At 37.8% G+C, this 25,152-nt stretch overlaps 1 protein-coding gene across 8 annotated transcripts in view; it reads right to left on the bottom strand.

Annotated features, from left to right (window-relative positions):
* LOC105465066 (coiled-coil domain containing 85A) overlaps positions 1-25,152 on the bottom strand; it is a 197,603-nt gene that overhangs the window by 39,691 nt on the left and 132,760 nt on the right. For 7 of the 8 annotated variants that reach the window (XM_024787769.2, XM_024787770.2, XM_024787771.2 and 4 more), the window contains exon 3: positions 2,001-2,077. The exons of the other annotated variant lie outside the window; for it this stretch is intronic. In XM_024787769.2, the coding sequence (XP_024643537.2) occupies positions 2,001-2,077 (77 nt within the window). The remainder of the gene's footprint in view (positions 1-2,000; positions 2,078-25,152) is intronic. 8 annotated transcript variants of the gene reach the window in all.

Raw genomic sequence — 25,152 nt, 5'->3', positions numbered from 1 at the left:
AAAAATCAACGTTGTTATCATTTTCACATTTGTTGTGCCTCTTTTTTTTTTATATATATAAGATGGCATACATGCTTTTCCTTTTTGATGTCAGCCTCAATCCCTTTTCAGAGGGAAAAATCATTTGGATTTTTTTTTTCTATTTCTTTTACATTGCCAGTTGCCTGAGAGATGGCACAAACATGTTTAATAAACTAACTACATTTTGTAGGTTTCTTTGTAACAAGTAAGAAGTTAGATGTTTTCAGTCAAGGGCCTTAGCACAGTCATACTGTGAATTTAACATAAAAGGCAAAAAGGAACACAAAAAAATTTTTAAAGGAAAATAATGAAGAGCAAAGAGAAAACAAACCCACCAGTAGTATTTTATTTCATGGTACAAACAATCTCTTCTGTCATCATGAATTTTAACACACATACAGTTTGAGAAGAGAGAGAAGTACAGAATTCCACCCTTAGCCTCAGTTTCTATTACTCGTAGTCAACCAGGGCCCAAAAATATTAAATGGAAAATTCCAGAAATAAGGAAGTTTTAAATTGTGGGCCGTTTTGAGTAGTGTGATGAAATCTCATGCTGTCCTGCTCCATCCCACCTGGGATGAATCTATACCATCTACACTTCCTGCCTGTTAATCACTTAATGGCCATCTCGATGATCAGACCAATGGTCACAGCATCTCAGTGCTTGCGTTCAAGTAACCCTTATTTTATTTTATAGTACTTTACTAATAATAACTTTGTTATTAGTGTTGTTAATCTCTTACTGTGTGTAATTCATGAATTAAACTTTATCATATATATTTATGCATAGGAGAAAACACAGTACTGTAGGTTGTGGTACTATCCATGGTTTCAGGCATCCACTTGGGGTCTTGGAATGTATTCCCCTTGAAAAGGGGGGACAACTAGTGTAGGTTTATTTCACTTAATCTCATGATTTCCGGGAAGACTGTTAGCCAATGGAAGAAAGAAAAAAGGATTCTTTTGATAGCCCAAATCATCACTAATGAGCAAAAGTACTTCAAAAACAAAACAAGATTTAAAAGACCTAAAATGTCTTTCTAAAGGGTCTTTGCATTAATGTTCAAATTTCTTCTCCTGAAATACCAACCTGAAGATTGGTTAATCTTTGACATTTTCTTTAAACTACTGATTACTAGTTGTTTGAGGTTTAATTTTCCCTTAGTCATTTATGAAACAGAAATAATCACCAGAATGTAGAAAGAACCCTAGTGACTAATTTCTTAGAAAACTTCTTGTTATAAAACATTAATATATATTATTGTTCACATGCTTGGAAAGGAAACCAACCTAGAATCAGTAGATTTGTTCAACTCCTCAACAAAACATTTTCTGAAAACCACCTCCTCAAAAGGCGAGCATCATTCTCATCAAGTTAACAGCCCATGGAAAGAATTTTATAAGTGAAACATATAGGAAGACATTAAACATCCTGGAAAAAGTGCCACTTTAGTAAGGGGAAAGAAATGAAGTCCCAAAGAAAAACTGTCATTTACTGCCATGACTTTGTTGCACTGAAAGAGTTCAATTATACCACAAAGAATTTTAGAATGTACTAATTTAAGTATAATGTGAAACCTTCCAACTACCTACTGCTTTGCCTAGTTCAGAAATTAGCAAATTTTCTATTTAAATAAGAATCCTGTATCCACCAACTACATGCATGAGGTATACGAGTAACACTATCCACATGTCTTTATTTTCTGCTTCTCATTATTTTATCTTTCTCCTTTGTTCTTCCTTTCAAAATTACTTCACATTCTCATTTCAGACATCTGCATCCTTTAGTGTAACACTTAGAAATCTGGATAAGATGATGGCCATCATGGAACGTAATCACACTCTACATTGATGAATGGCTATTTACAAAATGATTTCTATGATTTAAAAGAGAAAACATCATTGAGCTTTTAAATTTCAAATAAAATGCTACAACTCAAATGGCACTGACTAGCTATGAGCTTCTGGAAGTCACCCACCTGGGGCAGCATGCGATTTTCTTCCTCCAGCTGTCTTACTCTTGCCTCCAGCTGCCTAACATAGGACAAGGTTGATTCTAAAATCAAAAAGAAAGAACTCACATTATACACACAGGTCTTGTTTGGTGCACTGTCAGGATATTTCTGGCTTGATTTATTCAAACCAGATAGTGACTACTTAAGTCTATTATTTAAAATAGGAAAAAAAAATCTCCCAGAAAAATAAAAACAGAAGCCACTGAAACGAAAAACAGTTTTGAACAATTTTACAATGTTAAGAAATATTAGATAAGATACAAACTGGCATGTTAACAGGTGGTAGTACACACAATTGACAGATGATTAGTATTAAGATTCTATACAGAACTCTTACAAACCAATAAGAAAAGACAAGTAAAGGTATGGAAAATATTTCTCAGAAGTGGTAACACATTAGACAAATAAACCTAAGAAAAGCAGTCCAACATCATTATTAATTAGTAAAATCACACACACTCAGAACAGGGCAAAACCAGAATTCAAACCTGGATCTAATACCGAAATCCAGTCTCTCCAATGCTCTAAGCCCTTTTAGCTATTTTTAATCACTAAGAATTGAGACATTTCAGAGGAGGATATTTCAGAGGAAGACATTTCAGAGGAAGTTTGATCCTCTTAAGATGGAACAAATATTTTTCTGAAGTCAAATCATTTCTCATAAATCTTTCTTAAATGTTTAGTATTTCCTGTTCTGAAATAAAGTGTATTGAGGTCAATTAAATATATATATATTAGAGAAATTTATAGGTGGTGAGATTGCAGGCTTTTTGAATACCAACCAGCCTCGGAATAATAGGCATCTTGAAGACAATTATACTCTTTTCTTCTGATTTTGTACATTTTGAGTCGTCAGTGAGTTGTTCCACATATACAAGACTATTTTGTAATGTTAACTATAACCAAAATAAACTACAAAACTCCATTAAAAAAACAAAACAAAACAGAAAATAAAACAAAATTTTTCAAACATCCAGTTCTCTTTATTTCCCCCAATAAAAATTTCAAGCCTTAAGAAAAATATTAGTTCTTTTCACAAACCTACAGATATTGACAGAAAAAAACATGAAAGAGCTATTTAGAGTTAGAATGAATTTTGACTGATTTTGGCTGTGACAGAGACCCAAGTTTTTCACACATCTTTAGGTAAAGCAGGAGCAGACCTGAAATTGATTATTGTTTTCATTCCTTCACGAGCTCAGGCATGCGCTGAAAGCTCAGAATCATTATCATGCTTAGTTTCTGTTCCATACTGAAACTCTAAAGTTTACGGCTTTATGTCAGGAAAAGGGGTCACAGGTTAAGAAAAGTGAATTTTTATTTCTGGGAACAATCTGATAGTAGCTCTTCTTCATTAAAGTGAAAATATTCAAGGTCTTCACATAGTAGCAATTCATTCATCACACAAGAACAAACATATTTCAGGTGCAGTGAAAGGTACACAGCAATAGACTTTCTTCAGAGCACACTTGTGTTACATTAGGTAGCTAGTCAAACGTGAGCAAGGCAGGAGAGGGCTCCCCACAAGCCCACCCACCAAGAATGTCAGGCAACCATCACGGGATGGTCAGGTGGTTGTTAACTGTCTCTCTAAAATAATAATTAGCTGCAGCCAATACCAGGGAAAGGCAGTCTCCCAATAGATAGAAAAAACCTGGCACTGGTGATCAGCGGTTTCCCAGTAAGATCTCTGGGGTTGGGCAAGTGGTCTCAAGCATGTGTACTAAGAGGAAAAATAGCAGTTAAACTGGTATATGACCTTCCTCTGGGAATGTGAGACGGCTAAGGGAAGAATGCCTCAAGTGAGCATGCATACATCTTCAGTAAACACACTGTACATGCTCCCCTCCCAAGTGCTAGCAGGCCACTGCACATGTGGACAGTCCACCTCAAGGGAAGAATCAGGGTAGAAGGGATATGAAACCCCAAAGCACACCAATGTAAAAAACCCAAGTCAAAAGGTCAAACGGTGCACTAGATCTCTCAAGTCACCTACCTGACCCTCTTCCAAGTGTACTTTACTTCCTTTCATTGCTGCTCTAAAGCTTTTTTTGTTTTGTTTTTTGAAATGGGGTTTCACTCTTGTTGCCCAGGCTGGAATGCAATGGCGCGATCTTGGCTCACGCAACCTCCGCCTCCCAAGTTCAAGCGATTCTCCTGCCTCAGCCTGCCTAGCAGCTGGGATTACAGGCATGTGCCACCACGCCCAGCTAATTTCATATTTTTAGTAGAGATGGGGTTTCTCCATGTTGGTCAGGCTGGTCTCGAACTCCCAACCTCAGGTGATCCACCCGCCTTGGCCTCCCAAAGTGCTGAGATTGCAGGCATGAGCCACCATGTCCCGCCATTCTAAAGCTTTTTAATAAACTTTCACTACTGCTCTAAAACTTGCCTCAGCTTCTCCTTCTGCTTTATGCCCCTCAGTCAAATTACTTCTGAGGAGGCAAGAACTGGGACTGCTGAAGAAGGTTTCGCTGCTGGTAATACTTCCACAGTTAATATTGAAGCAGAAGAACCTCCTCAGTGTTCACGTTCTTCAGCCTCAGACACACAAAAAGGGCAAGAGGCAATACAGTAGTGCACCTAAGCGTTTGGAGCCCCTAAGGATCCACAGGATGGATATTGATGCCCTGATCTGAAATTCTTCATGGAAACACAATTATTTTTATGTGGAAATAGTTTATATGAACCCAATTCCACTTTTGTGACCTCTAAAACAATGAGCTAACATTTTATTTTCCTTTTATTTTTTTAATTTTCTAAAATACATAAGCATCAGTCCTTAATTCACAAATACAACAATTAAGCTCATCTCTGACTAACTTAGAGCAGGCCTGTTTTCCAAAATAGTATGCAGAAAGCCCCCATCACTGACATTAACATGGTGACCCATAGATCTCACACCATTGGAGAGGATTAGCTTTGAGCATTTCTCATATAAGAAAATAGAAACATAGGTAAAGAAAATTGAAGACATTTGCTAAAGATATCCTCTCATTTTTTTAGCTTAATAAAATGTTAAAACTCTGCTTTCTGGACTCTTCCAAAGAGGGAAAAAAGTATGCAGCATAAATGAATACCAACGTTATTGATTTCATGAGTCTGCTTTACTCTTGCAAATGAATAAGCGATCCGCAGATCATCAAAATGTGAATGTAGATTGCCTGATTTACCCTGTTTTGCAAGCCCTGCTCTTTCCTCTGGAAAAACAACCACTTGATAAGGCCATCCAAATGAAAAGTTGATCAGCAATATTCTATTTAAACCACACAAAAATAAACTTATATTCTTTTTTGTTCACAATTTACACCTTATCTTTATTGCCCCTATGCTGCACTATCTATAAGGTTGTGATACTTAAAACAGCTGAAAAGACTACAGAGATTGATTCAGGTGATATTTTTAAAATGCTATTGAACGGAATTTGTTTTAATTTAGTGACTGTCTTCAGTCTCTTTATCTATTTCTCTTTTCAAAATCTTTGCAGTTTATATATCTGATGTTTTCACCAAGTCTCTACTTACATTATGAAACTATTATGTCAGTTCAGGAAAAAAGGGGTAAATTTCTGAGTTTGGAAAATATTCTCTAACTCCCATTTTTAACGTTCCATTACAATAGATCATGTCCACATCTTTTTTCTAAAGCATTCACTGCAAATATGGGCTGGGACAAGAAGAGACAGAGCATATTTTTAAACAGATGAAATAATGAAAAAAAATAGCTTTACAGTGAAGGCAAAGGCAAAAATATTTTGAGTTCATTCATTCAACAAATATTTATTGTCACTGATTTGTGTCAGGCACTATTCTAGGGTTAGGATGAAGATAAAGCCAGTTATTGCAAATCTTAATAAGTTTCTCAGAACACACATTCCCTATTAGATTACAGATGTTCCAGAAGGTCCTGTTAATTGTTCCAGGCTCTTAGCCCCTGTTGCAATTATTACTTAATAATTAATAGATACTCAAACAAAAATACACTCTTCCTGGGGGTAAAACACAGGAAGAACATCTGATCTACATGTATAAATAAGAGTACTCAGGCTGTTTTGTTTTATTCAGAAAGAAATTGATTACGCCATCCTTTAATGGGAGTGGAGTAGAAAAATATTTTTCCGGAATATACTGTGAAATCAGCATTGGGTCACCAAGTCCCTATAGGAAAAGCCATTAAATAAAAAATCCAATCTCCCAACTGTGACATGAGAAAAAAAGAAGAAATATTTGTTTAGTTCAACCCTTGGGATTTCGAGGTTTGTCACTTACCATAGATCAGCTGAGCCTGACTAGTAGTGCATAACCAATCATTAAATTTTTTAAATGTAAGCTATATTTTAAATAAAATAGAATAAAATAAAGTATGAGAAACTCAACACTTTTTTAAAAAAGGTCACATCCAAATCCACATCTCAGTCATAGCTAATTATTAGGAAAAATTGATAGAATCTTCTCATGGTGTGAGGAAGAGAAGAAAGAAGCCTTTTGGGTACTGGAACACACTGACCACATCCGCTACAACCCCCTTCCCCATGCTGCTTTTTCCCTTTTTTATCCTTTTTCAAGGGTGTCAACTATAAAATAAGCTGATCTCCTGGTACACTCAGGGAACATGATGGATAGCTGTACCTAAGGGAAGTGTCTGACTAAAACTGGCATTCATTTTATCATAAAGTCATTCATAGAAAGCTGCATTTGAATGTACTATAATTTAAATTGACCATTACATTTTATACCACTGGCTGACGGCTTCACAAAACTGAGATTTCAGAATGCCATTTTTGACTTTTAGGACTCTGAGAATGAGGCTCCAAAAGAGAACCAAAAATAGCCAAATTCTCAGGTACAAAGTACATAAATATATAATGCATTAAAAAAGGAGCCGGCTGGGTGGTTCACGCTTGTAATCCCAACACTTCAGGAGGCTGAGGCAGGCAGATCACGAAGTCAAGAGATTGAGATCATCCTGGCCAACATGGTGAAACCCTGTCTCTACTAAAAATACAAAAATTAGCCAGGCATGGTGGCGGATGCCTGTAATCCCAGCTACTCCGGAGGCTGAGGCAGGAGAATCGCTTGAACCTGGGAGGCGGAGGTTGCAGTGAGCCGAGATCGTGCCACTGCACTCCAGCTTGGGTGACGGTGCCACACTCTGTCTCAAATTAAAAAAAAAAAAAAAAAAAAAAAGGAGCCTATATTCAAGAAACTTATAAGCAGTTGGGGGGAAATAAGAGGGAAAAAACAATAAGGTAATTTGAAATTTAGTGCTAAATCCTGTAAAAGGGGAGCAAAGAAAAGTCAGCATTAGCAGTAGTTCTTATGAAGGAGAAATTCAAGCTTAAAATGCATCAATAGAATTTTGATAGGTCAGAGAGATATGAGTGGAGCCACAGATGAACCTGGGCCAGAAGCCAAAAATGATCCTATTGTAAACACAGAAAGAAAGGAATCACGTGACAGAAAAGAAAGGGACATGTGGGTGCAGGAGGAGAGGCCAGGTTATTTCCCACAGTCACCTATCTGGAAAAGCTAACATCAAATCACGATAATCCAGTGGAAATTTGCTTTAAACCTCCCAAAAGTTATTTTATTTCTCTTTCCACCCTGGGAAACCTAGGGGCATCTAGACATTAGAAAAGTAAAGTGAAGCAAACAATATTGATGTGAAAATCCAATGAAATCCTCAAGATGTTCTTCGGGTGAATCTCAGGCCCCTTTTCAAAGCAGAAATGATTCTTTGAACCTACGTGTAAAAGTTTACAGCATCTCTTGCAAGAAAAACAAATTAAGAAACATGCAAAAGAATTCCACTAAATTCCGCATCTTCTAAATTCAACTTTTAGCGGTAGAATGTACCTTAGACATTTTCTAATTCAACTTGTGCCACAATCCTCTGACTTGTTTTGCAAATGAGAGAACTAAAGCTCAGAGTGTGGTGAATTTGGTTGCTAACAATGGGGACTAGTCAAATATATTCAAACAATTGTGTTTCATTACTTGAGCACCATATTAATTCTCATATTGGATCTACTAATCATGAAGTAACATACATAGATAAATACTAAGTTCTTTTTTTTCTCTCTAACTTTAGATATTCTTGATAGATTTACCTTTATGGTAACTTGATATTTCCTTGGACAATATTCTTGACTTGATTTCACTTCAGCTAACCTGAAATGCATTCAATTGTATAAAGGAGCTCTGTTCATTTTTTCTGTTAGTTTGAAAACACTCTGATAAAAATGCTAAACCCTCTTAACTTCCCTTTTGTTTCTAAAGCAGTGTTTCCCCACAGAACATCTATCCTTGAAATCACCCACAAATCACACTGATGATTGTATACAAAAGGTTTATTATTGGTATCTGCAGCTGTCTAAGGTTTGTCACACTTCTGAATGGTTTTGATTAGATGAAGTGCTGTCATATCTCCAAATTTTCAGGGCAGAAAATAAAATCTGGTAATGGTCCATTCTAACACAAACTACAGCATTTGTAAGAGTGTATAGAAGGCTGGGCACAGTGGCTTGCACCTGTAGTCCCAGCACTTTGGGAGGCCAAGGCAGGCAGATCACCTGAGGTCAGGAGTTCCAGATCAGCCTGGACAATATGGTGAAACCCCGTATCTACTAAACATACAAAAATTAGCCAGGCGTGGTAGTGCATGCCTGTACTGCCAGCTACTCGAGAGGCTGAGGCAGGAGAATTGCCTGAACCTGGGAGGTGGAGGTTGCAGTGAGCTGAGACAGTGCCATTGCACTTCAGCCTGGGGGGACAAGAGTGAAACTCCATCTGAGATAGATAAATAAATAAATAAATAAATAAATAAATAAATAAATAAATAGTGTATACGAGGAAAATTATCTGGAAGACTATAGTGGCCATGAGTTTACAGATGTTAGCTTTTATGTGGCTCTCAAAGAATTAGTCTCTGTGTTGGCTTGATTGTTTATCCCTTTCAAAAATCATGTTGAAATTTAATTGTCATTGTAACAGTATTAAGAGGTGGGACCTTTAAGAGGTGACTAGGCCACGAGGGCACCACCCGCACGGGCGGGATTGGTGCTCTTATAAAAAGATGAGTTTGGGCCAGGTGCGGTGGCTTACGCCTGTAATCCCAGCACTTTGGGAGGCTGAGGCAGGTGGATCACGAGGTCAGCAGTTCGAGGCCAGCCTGGCCAACATGGTGAAATCCCATCTCTACTAAAAATACAAAAATTAGCCTGGCATGGTGGCAAGCACCTGAAATCCCAGCTACTCGGGAAGCTGAGGCTGGAGAATTGATTGATCCTGGAAGACAGAGGTTGCAGTGGGCCCAGATTGTGCCACTGCACTCTCCAGCCTGAGCGACAGGGCAAGACTCCTTCTCAAAAAAAAAAAAAAAAAAAAAAAAATGAGTTTGGCCCCCTCTTGCTGTCTTACCTTCAGCCATGACATGATGTGGCAAGAAGGCCCTTACTGAATGCCAACCCCTTGATCTTGGATTCCCCAGCCTCTAGAACTGTGAGCTAATAAATTTCTGTTCACTATAAATCACCCAGTCTGTGGTATTCTGTTATAGTAGCAAAAAGTGGACTAAGATAGTCTCTCTCAGCAAAAGAGACCAATAGCCACATGCTTTCCAATTCAAACTTTTCAATAAACCCCAAGCTCTAAAGATATGACTTGTACTCATTCCATATGAATCCCACTATCTACAGGGTTTTTCATATCCCTAAGGAAATTACTTCAGAACTGTGTATTTTAAAAATTATTACTGTTCTGAAACAAGTGTTTTTCTTCTTCAGGAAAGCAAAGGTCAGCCTCCTACTTAGAATCCTTATTAACTCCACAAGTATAAGTGATTATATTTCTCACTGAAATTTGATGCTTTTCTTATTTAAAAAAAAAAATTGTTAGAACCAGCACTTTCAGATTTGCCTGGATATTTAATTCATACTGCTTTATTAACAGAAATAGAATTTTTAATGGGGCTTTAATTGCCCTAAATAATCTAAAATTGATATCAGATCTTGCTCTAGTCCACTATTTATGAAGCATATTCTACTCTTCTCAGACCTTTTTCTCTCTGCCCACCCAAAAGAGATGACAGTTAGTTCCTCTCCCTCTCCTCCCATGCAGAAACCCTTTCAGTTTGTCTTTGGCCCAGAGCTCTCTTAGCTCTGTGTCTCTGCCCACACATTCCCCTAGCCAGCAGTACTTTCCTTATTCTTCTCTGCCTAGTCAAATACTCCCTATTTTTCCTTTCATGGAATGAAAAATAGCTTTGCAATAATTAGAAATGCCAAAGATTGGAATATACTGCTTTGCACCATAATGTGTTCATGTTGTTGGAGGTATTCAGAGAAAGCTCAATGAGATTTTGCAAAGCTCTCTACCTATGTATATTGTTAGGCTGATCCCTTTAATTCTGAAGACCAATAATTCTACAATATCAAATTCTCCCACTCTGCAAGTCTCTTTCAATTTTCCTTTTCCTCAACTCATCTGTCAGTGAATCACATATTGAATGTCTTGTGATTTCTCTACCTATTTCTTACAGTATTGTTTTCAAGTTTTGCCCAAAAATGCTACATGACAATATTTCACTAACCCTCAAACACTGACTAGTTGTGTTCCCTGCAGGAGTTTAATGAATATTTGGTAATTTACTTTAATATTAAAACACTTCCTCACCCAATAGTAATTATCTGCTATGTGCCAGATATTGTTCTAGGTCCTGGGGATACAGTAGCAATCAGGAATGATAAGATCTGGGTGTTTATGCAGCCCACATTCCAGCGGGGAAGACAGGCAGTAAAAACCAAATAAGATATTCTATGAAGGTGATTTGTACAACAAAGCCAACAAAACAAACACAGAGTACTAGGATAGAGAGATCTGGGGAAGACAGCTACTTCAGGAAGCAGGGTCAGGGAAGAGCTCTCAGAGAACTAAGATCTGCATGTGAAAAAGCCAACTATGCAAAGATCTTGGAGAAGAGGGTTTTAGGCAGAAGGAAAGGCGGTGCTCAGAAGCACTGGCTGGGAAGACCCATATTCTGGAATCTAGTCATGGAGAGGGAAGTGACAGCAGCTGGAGACAGGAATCTGTTTGTCTTATCACCTTCCTCCACTGCTTAAATTTTTAAAGCCTTGTGCTCTTTTTGGCTGTTTATACTTAGACCTAGTTTTAGACTCTTCAAGTTATTATGCTTTCCTTTTAACAAAAATTTAGCATTATGCGTGGTTCCTCTCTCTCACACCCCACTTTCCCTCCATTGGGAAATTTTTTTTGACCCTACCTCCAAAATATCTTGAGAATCCAACCTCACAATAGTTTCTTACAAAGGACCTGCTTCTATTCTTGCCTCCTCCTCCCCCAGGGCTATTTTCACTCACAGTCTAGTCCAAACCCATGGCAGCCAGGGTTTTCTTTCTAAAATGCTAAGTCTGATCGCATCATTCTATACTCCAACCCCTGCAGTAGCCTCACTATTTTGCTCCAAATTAAAGCCAAAGTTCTTAAAAAGTCCATCAGGGTCCTATGTGATCTGACTACCTGTTTTCTCTCTGACTTCATGCCCTCATTCACTCTGCACCAGCCACAGGGCCTCCTTTCTGTTCCTGAACACCACAGGTGTCTTCTTGCCTCAGGAATTTTGCCTTAGTTGTACCCTCTTCCTGGAATGCTCTGCCCCCAGTCAGCTGTTTGGCTAACTTCCTCACCTCTTGTAAGTCTTCATCCAAAACACAACTTCTCATTGAGACTCGCCCAGTCCTCTCATTTGATCCTGCCACCTGCCACACCTCCAACCCACGCTCCTGATCTGCTTTATCCTGCTGTATCACCGTACTAACTTTATTTTCATCAAAATACTACACCACCTTCTACCACATACATTAGCTTGTTCATATGTTATGTGTATTATATAAGGTCTGCTTCTCCCTACCAAAATGTAAACTCCACAAGACAGGGATCTTTGTCTATCACGTTAAGTGACATAGTTGAGTACCTAGAATAGTGTCTGGCACAATAAAATTCTATTGAAGGTATCAACCAGTGACGTAGAAGGTCCCCTAAAGGAAATTATTTCATAGTATAGACCTATACTTTTCCATTATTTCAGGCAAAACAGGATCTGTATTTAAATGGGGCCTCATACCAATTCTGTAATGCCATTTGAAAATCACTCGATGGAACATTAAACTTCGGATGGAAACTTTGACAGGTTCTCAAATGATGTCAGATCCAACCATTTGTGGGTAATTTCAATAAAAATCTTAAGTGTTCACCAGGCTCAAAAAGGCAAAGGAGGGAGACGGGGGAAAACGGGGGCAGTGAAAGAGGGGGAGAGAGAGACAGAGAGACAGAGACAGACAGTGAGAGACAGAAAAAGGGAGACAGAGCACCTGTTGGGGAGTGCTATGTATGGCCTGAGTGTTGTGTCTTTCCAAAATACATATGTTAAAACCTAACCCCCAAGGTGAGGGTATTAAGAGATGGAGCCCTTAAGAGATGACTAAGTCATGAGAGAATGGGATTAATACCTTTATAAAAGAGGCTTGAAGGAGCCCTTTCCCCTTCATGGCAGGCGCTATCTATGATTAATGGGCTTCCACCAGACACCAAATCTGTGGGTGCCTTTGTCTTGGACTTTCCAACCTTCAAAACTGTGAGCAATAAATTTCTGTTGTTTATAAATTACCCAACCTAAGGTATTCTGTTATATCAGCCTGAAAGGACTATGAAGGGGTGGCAAGAAGAGAGGGAGACACAGAATTAGGTATGGAGGGGTCTACACAATATAGACTATTTCTACCACTAAAGTCTTGGAATACAATCTAAATGCCCCTCAGCTAGAAATCTGCTTAATAAGGTTCTCTTTTGGTTTCAAATGCCCACTGGAAGGAAGTTAAACTTCACCTGAACATTCCACCCCACCCCACCTCCCATCCCACCCCGCTGGAGGTGTACTGAGGGAGCAGGAGCAGGCACAGCTGTGAGCAATGCACAGGGCAGGTGTCAGACACTGACTGAGGGGCTCTACCTTGCCAGAGAGCAGCCTGAGGTCAGAGGGGTGGAGGGGTGGGCAGGGGACAGCAGTCCATATCAAAAGGGCATCTTTTTGTGAAGAGAAAAATCTAAAATTTTCAAAGGAAGGGAAAAGCAAAGCTATGTGCTGTCCTGTATAATTATAACGAAGGCTGAAAATACTGAATCATTTTCCAAGAAGGGTTTGATGAAAAAATCATGAGTGCTGTTCTTTTACTGCCATGCAAGTGCTGTGTTTTCTGAAACAGCAGTGATTTTGGTTTCATTTAGTATCTTCTATAAAAGAGTAAACAAATGAACATCTAAAACTGACAGTTTGTACATAAATCAATTTAGAAACCAGAAAAAAATTATTAGGGTCTATTGTACCAGAAGATAATCACCACACATGTGTTCAACCCCCCAATCTTCCCAAAGCAAAGAGTTTTTTGGGTTGTTTTTTTTTTGTATGAATTTAAAAGGTACAAGTGCAGTTTTGTTACATGAGTATATTGCAGAGTGCTGAATTCTGAGCTTTTAGTGTAAACATCACCAAATAATGTACATTGTACCCATTAAGTAATTTGTTTTTAATTTTATTTTATTTTAAGTTCTGGGATACATGTGCAGAACGTGGAGGTTATATAAGTATACAGGTGCCATGGTGGTTTGCTGCACCTATTAACCTGTCATATAGGTTTTAAGCCCCGCATGCATTAGGTATTCCCATTAAGTAACTTCTTATCACTCATCCCCTCTCCCACCCTCCTATCCTCCTCAGTATCCAGTGTCTATTATTATTCCACACTCTGTCCATATGTACACATTACTTAGCTCCCACTTCTAAGTGGGAACATGTAGTATTTCCCTTTCTGTTTCTGAGTTATTTCACCAAGATGACGGCCTCTAGTTCCATCCATGTTGCTGCAAAAGACATGATTTCATTCTTTTTTTTAAGGCTGAACAGTATTCTATTGTGTCTATACATATACCACATTTCCTTTATTCAATCATCCACTGATAGACACTTAGGTTGATTCCATATCTATGCTATTGTGAAATGTGCTCCTATAAATATACAAGGGCAGGTACCTTTTTGATATGATGATCTCTTTTCCTTTGGGTAGATACCAAGTAGAGGGAGTACCAGATCAAATGATAGTTCTATTTTTAGTTCTCTGGGAAATTTCTATACAACTTTCCATAAAAGCTGTACTAATTTATATTCCCACGAACAGTACACAAGCGTTCCTAAAGGAAAGAGTTTTTTAAAATGGGGCAAATGGCATTTTGTCACATATGTACTGTTATTCTCCTGTTTACTTGGTCCTTGGCAATTGGTACCTGGTGGTTTCAGCTTCCATTTCTCCCTATATATGGGGCTCTATGTGGTCAAACTTTGCCTTATAGTTCGTTTCCAAACTGCCCTATGACTAGCACAATGCTACGTGCTAGAACAAGTTGAATAATGGAAGAAAGGAAAGAGGGAGGGAGGGAGGAAGGCCCTCATCATTCTGTTCCCAGATACTACTGAAAGTTTTGTGTTCCCAGGACAGTTTCAAGTAGTGACTCAAGATGGAATTAAATTTCCACCTATAAAACACACAATAACAAGCAATCTAAACAGAAGCCTGGCTCAGAGGAACTTTTGTATGCCCTAAAATTGCCTTCACTTTTACTCTTCCCTTTGAAAGCATCAACCCCACAAAGGAGGTGCCAGGTAAGTGGCAATACATTGGGCTACAGAACTGGGGATTACATGGAAAATATTTCAATCTCTCAGGAGCTATTTAGCATGAACACCCTCATAACAGCTATTCAGGGTCAAAACGTGTCTTACTTTCCACTGTAATGTTGCTGCTGTTATTGTCATTTCCCAGAGAAAATAACTGCCTTTCCTAATGCCAGAGGATAAAAGCGGATGCCATTTTAATAAATGTAACAATTTTCTTTAATGTATGTGGCCCTTGTGTAAGTGCATCCAGTCAGTATTGTCAATGAATGCACAAAAAAGGAAATTGGTAAAAAACAGGAAATCTGTAGAAAACAAATTTTCCAACGACAGTAAACCTATAAAAATGTTATTTTCTCTTAGGATAATTAGTGTGCCTTTTATGCATATTTAGATGCTTTTAAAAGCCTATGTATGGTTGGCTTTTTAGTTACACTTTTCAGAAAAACAAAAATAATTTTTGTCAAATTATACAGCAAAGCATCATTAATTTGAACTTGATCAATTGGAAATTCATAAACAAATTCATTGAATTTAGCCAGCATATACTCTGTACTGGCTATGAAACAACAGATGTCAAAACAAACTCATATACAACGTAACAACTGAGGAATGTTCCTTTATATAAGAAAAGCGAAGTTTTCACATTTTACTTAGCATTATCTATCTGTACACAAAGTGATTATTTCAAATAAATCCAGTTCGTTTAGATAAACGAAATTAGAAATCACATATTTTAAACTTTTTTGTATGTTGGCATTTTTCATATATTTATCAACAAATACTTCGTAATTACTCTGTTAACATATTTATTAAGTACTAACTACGTGCTAGGGATACTCCATTGAAAAATAAGCAAACAGGACTCCTCTCCTCCAGGAACATTCTAGTAGGGAAAACAGATACATAAATAAGCACACCACTGCCCTGTATGCCCCACCACCACTTTAGCTTAGATCTACATCATCAGAGAGGATCTGGGGTATCCAAGTTGAGACCTAAATATAGACATTTGGGAATGAGCTTTCCAAGCAGCAAGAATAGAACTTGAGAAGTCCCCAAGATGGCAATGAGCCTGGGAGATTCAGAGAAGGGACAGAAGACTGAAGTGGTCAAAGTGAAGTGAAGGAAATGAGGGGTGAAAGGAGAAGACAGGGAGGATGCAGTTGTCTCCTTGAACGGAGACAAGTCCCAGGGCATCAGTAAACTAACATAAGGAGCTTGGATTGTATACTGTTTGCAGGAACACACTGAGGAAGGGGGGGTGTGGTGTACTGTGGGCACATAATCTGATTTGTATTTTAAAATGATCATTCTGGCTGTCCTATGGCACCCAGAGAGAAAAGAAACAGGAGTGGAGAGTGGGTGACCACTGAGGGAGCTGCTGTGGGACTGGACCGAGAGATGACTGTGGGTTGTGCATGAGCCAGGGCAGTGTCGCAGAAAGCAGCCAGATTCAATATGTCTCCAGGAGGTAGAGCCAACAAAACATACGCAGAGGGCAGATGTGACGTATTAAGGGAAAATAAGGATTCAAAGATCATTGCTATATTTTTGGCATGAATAACAATCATGCAATGGCTTGGAGAAGAAGCACAATTGGGGTTTGAAACCCAAAGTTCTATTTTGTTCATGTTAGGCTTAACATCTCCACCAGACAAGGAAGGGAAGATGCAGAGTACACAGTTACCTAGGTGTGTCTGGAGTTCAGAGAAGAGACCTGCAGTCTTGTTTTAATTGTGAAGTCCACAGCAAAGAGCTGTTGAAAGAAAGTACGGGCCTGGGCGCGGTGGCTCAAGCCTGTAATCCCAGCACTTTGGGAGGCCGAGACGGGCGGATCACGAGGTCAGGAGATCGAGAGACGATCCCGGCTAACACGGTGAAACCCCGTCTCTACTAAAAAATACAAAAAAATAGCCGGGCGAGGTGGCGGGCGCCTGTAGTCCCAGCTACTCGGGAGGCTGAGGCAGGAGAATGAAGTCAGGTGCAAGAGGCAGGGCTACAAAGCAGAAACCCTTCCCCAATTAACTTTATCCCCTTCTCCCCAGCCTCGAACCTTAGAAAGCTGAGCAAGTATCTAGCCTCCTTCAATAGACACAGACACAAATCTCCTGTGTCTTCCACTTGGGTGCATTTCAGTGAGTTCTCTCTATCCTTCAATCTTACCTCTGTTCTGTTCCTAAATCCAACCCTCTCCTTGTCTTGCTTATCTCCTGCTGCTTCCTTTCAGCATGCTTTTCTCATTCTTCTTCATCTGGGACCCCTTGCTCTTCAAGGGAAATTTGGAAAGAGTGAATTATGCACAGTGACAGAGTATGGGTTCTATTAGACTTCCTGGATTCAGATAACAGCTCTAATTCTTCCAGTTTGTAACTTTTAGCCAATGTTTTAACCTCAGTTTCCTCATCGGATAAAGGGGATAATTACAGTATCTTCCTTATTAGATTGTTGCAAAAATTAAGTGAATTAATAATGAAAAGTTCTTAAAGCGAGGACTAGCACAGAGTAGGCATTTGGTAAATATTAGTCTAAGCAGTCAAAGTGAGAGCTGAGCAATGCTTAAAACTCTTTTTTTTTGGGGGGGGGGGACTTACTCTACTCATCCCCAGTAATTACAGAATATTTCTCAGTACTTGGTCCTTGCCTTCCCTGATTTATATCAAGGAGAGACAAAACTCTTTCCAAGCATACAGACATTTTATTCCATGTATTCCTATAGATCTCTATGTTAAGGAACTGGGGCATACTAACTGGGTGAACTATACCATGCTGAATGTTATGTCCACTAAAATTAGAATAATTATACTACTAAGACACTGTATGCTGGGATATCATTTGTCACAGCTTAAAAATTTTTTAAATGTAACAACCATACTGATTTAGCATAAAAGGCAAATATGACAAATCTTTAGGAGTAATTCTAAATAACTGAACATATACACAAGGAAAGAAGAAGTTATTTTATTAGGGCATTTGAAGGGACCAAAGGCCAAATGCATACCCACCACAGGAAGGGATTTTACCAGTTCAAACAGCTCTGGGTTGGAAGTTTTCCCTTTTAATTCAAACTCTGTGAATGTCCAGGCATATAAGCATCATTGGGTTTTAATTTTCAATAATCATTCATGAATACTGAGGTAGATGATCTTTCAGGCTCTTTAACACCCACAATTCCTGGGTTACAACTGCCATGCATTTTACAATAAGCCTTATTACTGGTTTAACTGCTAAAGGCAGCTAAGATAGTCTTTCTAAAGGCGTATGTATATTATGTTACAATTCTTTCATTTCTTCATTACACAAACATTTATGGAATAGCTGCCATGTATAATATAAGGCTTTGGGAAAGCAGAAAATATTTAAGACAATGTTACAATGTTCTGAGAAAAAGAATAAAGCACACCCATGTGACAGATGCATACCAGGTCTGACTATGGTAGTTAAATATCCTTAGCTGAGGCTTGTTTACATTTCAAAACACTCTTCTTAAAAGTACTTCCATACAGATTTCTGTCCTAAACTCTGTATGCTTAAAAACTCTTTGCACTGAAAAAATTACCTGACTAAGGGGGAAAAAAAAAGCCTTCATCTTAATCCTATTATAAAGGAATATTACTTGATGCCAGTAACAACAAATTATTGAATGCTTGCAAAAACAGTCAAAAAGTTATGGAAGAACGACATACTCTAAGCTTTTTATTTGATAAAACTATTCTAACTAAACAATGTATCAATTTTTTTTTAACTTTTGGTAGTAAAATTGAAATAAGAAACAAATCTCAAGAGTCCTCTTAAATCCAGCCAACACAGGGCAACCTAAATGTGTTCACACAGTTCTTTATGCCTTTTAATTTTAGAAACACTTCACAATAGTGTGGTAGGGAGGAAAAGTTCTGGTCAGGAAAATTCCTGCTGACCTTGAAGTTCATTTGGGCCCTTCAAGTTTCACAAGGATTCCATCATTTTGTCTCCACTAAATAGTTACTAGGCAACAACAGACTAGTCAATTTGGTTAAGCAAGCAAATCAGATGACACAAAATAATGCTAATGACATTTATTTGATTTATTATGTACCAAGCACTTTGCCTAAAAGCACACGCATTTTTTACATATATTTAATCTTCACTGCAAAACTAAGAGGCAAATATTATTATCCCTATCTTACAGATAAAAGACTGACAGCTTAAAGATGTTAATTCCTCAAAGTCACAAAGATAGTAGGCTGCAATTCTGGAACTTAACCTGAGGTGTGCCCAGCAAAGCCCACTTCTGCAGCATTATAAATAGTCCTCACTGCTGGAGAACAGAGACGCTGCAGAGAGACAAAGTAAAGGCCAAATTAAGCAAGTTTCAAAGAATTTGAGCGGCACCAAGTCTGCTTGATTTAAACCCTCTTCCTTATCATTATACTTGAATGCAACACTATCCCTCAGTTAATGCATTTGTTGAAGGAATGAAAACCATATTTTGCCTAAGACACAATAACTGCATCAGGTCCTTAATCAATTCAGTGGTGCCTTCAAATAAACAAGAGTCAGCTGAAGTGAAGATGGCAAGTTTCAGTCAACAACCAAGCCAACCAAAGCAAAGTGCTTGAATCTGCTAAGTCATTAGTGGGCTTAATAAATACAGATGCCACTCACAATGCAGTCTGCAAAAAATTTCACAAAGTTCTTACAACCCAACTCTCAGAGGTAGATAGAAGAAAATGACAGACACAGGCAAAGCACAGTTTCTTCTGGCTTGTAAATGTCTAATTTTAGTTTTCAAATGAACTATTTTCCTGAATCTCTCCTGCATTTTCTCTCTTCTGGACAACTTGAGGAACCCAAGGAAATGTTCACTCTGTTCAATTTAAAGTCATGGCTATCAATACTGTTAACATTATTTTTGGTGGATAACTAAAGATAATTTGATGTATATCACCTAACAGAAGTCATCACAGACATTAGAACAGAAGTTGCTTATTCCCCATAAATCAAATATCTCAATATGCTATTTTTAAAGTAATCCATTCTTGTCCACAAAATCTTACGGACTCTGAGAATATATATCAATATTTATGCTACCTGAGAAATCGGGGTAAATACAATAAACTTCTACACCTAAAGTAACTATTATCTACAAATGATGGTTTCTTAGGCTAACTACATCTCCATACAGCCTATAATTATACATATAATGACCAAAAGGATATTTTAAATTCATGCTGGCCATACAATTAATCTGTTAAATTTGGTTCTGCTTACACTAATTTTCAGATTGATTTTATATAGCACAGAAATATTGTGTGCTGTATTATAAAATCACATTCTTAAATCAATAATTTTTATTCACCCTCACAAAATACAAGAGTGCTTCTTTAACTTTCAATGCAGATAAAATAGAAAATCTTTAAGTTTTCATGTTAGTTATCCCTTTTCAGTGCATGGTCATTTCAACTGTTTATGGGAAACTTTAAATTATGAATGAAAAAGAGAAATATAAATAAAAAGTGAAGAAATGAATAGAACAGACTATTAAATCCATGTACCATGGGGAGGGAACTGTGATTTATTCATGTTTGTAAGCCCAAGTCTGACACTAATATTTTACCCCAAAGAGTCACTAAACTAAGGTGCATGCCTCTTGGACATAAAAATACTACCTTTGAGTATTTAAAGAGTTAAAAATATCTCTGTAAAATTCAAGACTAGGAGAGCTAAAAGAAAATACAAGCAGTTGACTTCATGGAATAAATACAATTGTGAATAACATAGAAGTGCAAATAACAACAAAAACATTCCCCTTTAGAACACATTAAAATTATGTTTAAAAAGTCTACCCGGTCCCACATGGTTTGAGTGAGACATTCTAATTAAAAATAATAATAATTAAATGATGTTTTAATACATTTGGGAAACTTCTAATTCTTATCTAGTAAGATATCTCAGGGCATGCTAGGTGGAGGGAGGCTGGCCAGAGGAGTATCTCCTGCTTGTATTTCTTTAATTAATAGCTAACATTATTCTATCCTGGCTACTCAGGGAGTACACAGCTATAGGGAGTACACAGCATCACCACTGTATAAAAAGAATTATGAATCTATTTCCCCCTTGAGAGAGGACAAAGTCATGCAAGATTTTAAACAATGCAAGAAATGGAGGGTCTGCTAACAGAACTGTCTATAAATACACCCTTCTCCCCTCTGTTGGCAGCTCAGCTTTCTGTCATTAGCACCAATGACCCAACTGGGGCCTCCGTTTGAGGCTCCTGGCTTAGCAGATTTACTGAGAAAGGCTTCTTAAATCATCATGTTATATACAGGAATAGGACAAGATGAATTGTTTTTAATTTGCAGTTTGTCCTTAAGAAGTACCCAAGAACATTAAGATGGAATAAAGCAATAGACCCATGGCCCCTGTAAATTCAAATCCATGAAAAACGATGGACACCTCCTACATTTATAAACGTATATATCTTTCCATAAATGACCATTTTAATGAACTGATCTATAGAGAGATCAATCTTCTTAGTCTAAATAACAATTCATTTGAAATGTATTCTATTTGCTCTCTATGCGGGGGTGACTGAGAAGTCAATTTATCATCAAGAGATGCCAACTTTTCATATCCTATCATTGCTATCAAGCTAAGAATTTAGTTCCTAATACATATGGAGAAAAATGAATCGCTTGGAAGGGGTACACATAATAAGTCTGAAGCTACAGCTCCTCAATCCTATTCTAGTAAGAGTCAATCAGTCTTTTGCATAGAGGTTTAGAAAAATACTCGCTTTGTGACAACCAACATGATTGTGTATTTGTTAAATTTGTAGGGAGGATTCAGAAGCTCAGCCAAATAATCGACATAAGCGTAGAGAAGGTTCTTCCCCAGGAAGGAGCATCAAAAAGGGAAGCATTTGGAACTTTCTCAGACCCACAGGGTCAGAAACTTTCTGTCATTCTCTTCTGTTCACTCCAACCTAAATAGCAAGCAGATGATATAGTAGCACCAAAGTTATCTATCTTGAACACAAAATCTCCCTGGAGCCCTAACCCATACACTCTCGCAGTGGTGAGATTCACCCCTCCCATTTCCTACACCTTCAGAAGCGAAATTCTGTCTTGCTATTCAATACCTCTGCACCTGAGTTCTAAGCTGACTGCCTAGTCACTTTGTGTGTGGTGCCCAGTGAATTCCCCAGTCAACTTCCAAGACATTACACAGGGTCCTGGTCTGTGAAGCTTGGGTCTTTTACTTGACTTCAAGTGCTGAAACTGTTAAAACTCAGAGGTCTCTCTTGAGATGATGGCTGGTACATGAATGAAATGCAGATTTACGAGGTATCAATTCCTTATACATTCAGCATCATTGTGGTGTCAGCTATAACCATTGTTTGTTTATTCTATTGTCTGTTCCATATATTATATTTTACTTTTATCAGCATCTAAAAAGAGTGTGAAATATTTATTTACTGCCAAACAGCATTTACCAGGAGTTAATGAGTTCTTTTTGAAATTTGTTCTGGTGCTTAAGAGTTACCCTGTCTTTGCCCATATTCCCTTTATGCTACTTTAAGAACCAGCTCCCTGAAAACATCATCTGGAACTTGGTGTGGACTAGCAGTTAGAAGCATGGATGTGAGAGCTAGACTGTCTGGGTTTGAATCCTGGCTCCAGTACCTACTCTGTGGATTTGGGCACATTATTAAACTCCTGTGTCTCAGTTTTCCCATTTGAAAAATGGGTTAATAATAGTACCTACCCCATAAGGTTGTTGTACAGATTGAGTTGCTATGTGTAAATCACCAAAGACAGTGCCTGGCATGTAGCTCCTTCTAGCGATTTATTATTACCTGCTTCCATTCTAGTGCTAACTACAGTTTTGATATCACCACCCACGCCTCCCCCTCCCCATTTCCGGCCCTCTCCAGTGGAGTTGGTTACTTGCTTTACTCTGCTCCTGCTCCAGCACCATGACGGCAGATCTAGGACTATGCTCATCATTGGTGCACAATCGTCTACCCACTGCAGCCCACATACTCTTCAGACTAGCTTCCTGTCCTTGGTTTTCATGGGCTACTGTATCACTCAGCCATATATACTTAACACCAGCAAGAAAGAGCAGTTTTCAGTGGGTGTGCTCACTACTGCATGGAGCACTAAACATAAGCATTGGGAATTTGAAATAGGAGTGAAAACCAGATAAATACAAATGAATACAAAGATTCAAAGGGAAGTGAATGTCTTATGCTTTGGAGTACCATTGAATAAACGACTGTGCACACAAAATTTGTTCAATTAGTGTTAGTAAACTGACTAACTACACTCTAGTTGTTAATAAACATTTAAATTGGGCCCAAAAAGGTTATCAATAAACAGTATATTTATGCAATAAATATTTGAATGTTCCAGATGCTGAAATATAATGGAGAATAAATAAATAGATAGTAATAGATGAGAAACAAGAAAATAAACAAAAATATTTTTAAATGTGTTAAGTGCACTGAAGGAATGATCCGATGGTCAGAGTAGGCATCTCTGAGAAATGACAATTTAAGTTGTTAACTAATGAATGAATGAAAGCCAGTTGTGGTTAGAGGATGAGCATTCTAGACTGAAAGGACAGCTCATGCACAGGCCCTGCAGTGTGGATGAGCTTAGCACGATGGAGGAACTGAAAAACAGCCTTCCTCATTAGGGTCTAGACTATGAAACAAGCAGGGAAAGGTGACACAGAGTGTCATAGGCCATCGATGGAAGGACAGCAAAGTATTTTTTAAATAGAGAACACAATGAGAAAGAAGAGTATTAAGCATTAAGTCTTATATCTGTCTCAAATCAGCTGAGTGATCAGGGTCATGTGATTCCTTCTCGCTCTAAAATTCTATTAAGTCTCTGTAGGAAGTGATGTATTGATAGGCACAGATAACACATATTGGCTTTAACATCTTGGACTGACTATACAAAAATGCTAAAAGAAGGCGTTTGAGTAGATGAAATGCATAGCAGACATCAGCCTTTACTACAAGAATAAAGAAGATGGACTGGATTTTGGAAACTTTGTGGTAATCTGGTGAGTCAAGGAGAGAGTGAAGCGATAATAGGTAATCCCCCAACTTCATACATAAAGTCTCCTACTTGAGAATGGAGGTGGTGTGAATAGAGAAAATGGGAACTGAAAAGATTACATAGCTACAGGCAAGCAGATTTGTAAACAACTTAAGAGTTTAAAAAATCATTTTCATTCCTTTTTCCAAACTAAAATGGAGACTTCTAAAAGTTTAATCTCCAAAGAATTGTTCAAGGGCATCAATCAAAATAATCTGCAGGGGAGCTTTGAAATAAACATCCCTTTCCAGTCCCTCCTGAAAAACTAATTTCTGATTATGAATACAATTCTAATATTTCAGGTAAAATTTCCTCTTAATGAGGAAAAAGAAGAGTCTGGGGACAGATGAACTGAGTTGCCTGGTTAAGTATTTAATTTTCCACTTAGCTTTGCAAGACAGGAGAGACAGCCTTAGTTCATACATTAATATTTATGAAAAATGGCATAATGTTTCATTTGGAGAGAAGATCTCGGAGAAATGCTATACTGGCAATGCCAGTGTAGATTTTTGGATCACTCCATACAAGGGTAGGTGTGTTCCTTAATATAGAAAGTAAAACCTCCAAATAACATGGAATTGATTTTGTGAAAATATATTTACAGATAAATTGCTTAAATGGATAGCAAGGAAATCAGAGTAACTACATATTTTCATGAAAGTTTGCTGCTTGAAAGAAAAATCTAAAATAATTGGTGCCTTCAAGTCTTAGCTGAATTGACTTGGCTATGAGAAATACAGGCTTTTAACGATAAGATAAGGCTTCCACTTACATCTTCCATTTACAGGTACATCTCTTATAACATGAGATAGCCTTAGTTAATTTCCCAATATTTGGAGCTAAAATTTGCCCTCTGAATAGAAAGTCCACTTTAACAGAAAATAGAAGAAAAATCGTAACTCTGGTTTAGGGATGTTTTTCTAGCAATGTACAATAAGACATACAAAAAGAAAGACATTTTTAAAATATCTGTGGCAACTATTGTTAATACTTTCAATTTAATAAATGTCAATGACACCTGCTTACCATAAAAAAGTGACATTTTGCCATTTTGTGAATAACTGCCTGAAATAGAAGTGGGAATCTTCAACCACACATTTATTCGGCAAACATTTATGGGCAGTCAACTATGTGTCTGTACAAAAATAAAAATCCTTAAGAGTATACTTCACAGAACATCCCCTTACTAAATAATTTCTCAACACTTTTTGCTTTATCCTTACAGTAGTCATTGTCTCTATTCAACCGACAGGGCAGATGGGATCTAGCTAAGTGAAGTGAGT

Source organism: Macaca nemestrina, chromosome 13, assembly GCF_043159975.1.
Source record: "Macaca nemestrina isolate mMacNem1 chromosome 13, mMacNem.hap1, whole genome shotgun sequence".
Lineage (NCBI taxonomy): Eukaryota > Metazoa > Chordata > Mammalia > Primates > Cercopithecidae > Macaca > Macaca nemestrina.
The sequence above is the reverse complement of the archived record's forward strand: the minus strand, read 5'-3'. Positions and strand labels throughout refer to the sequence as shown.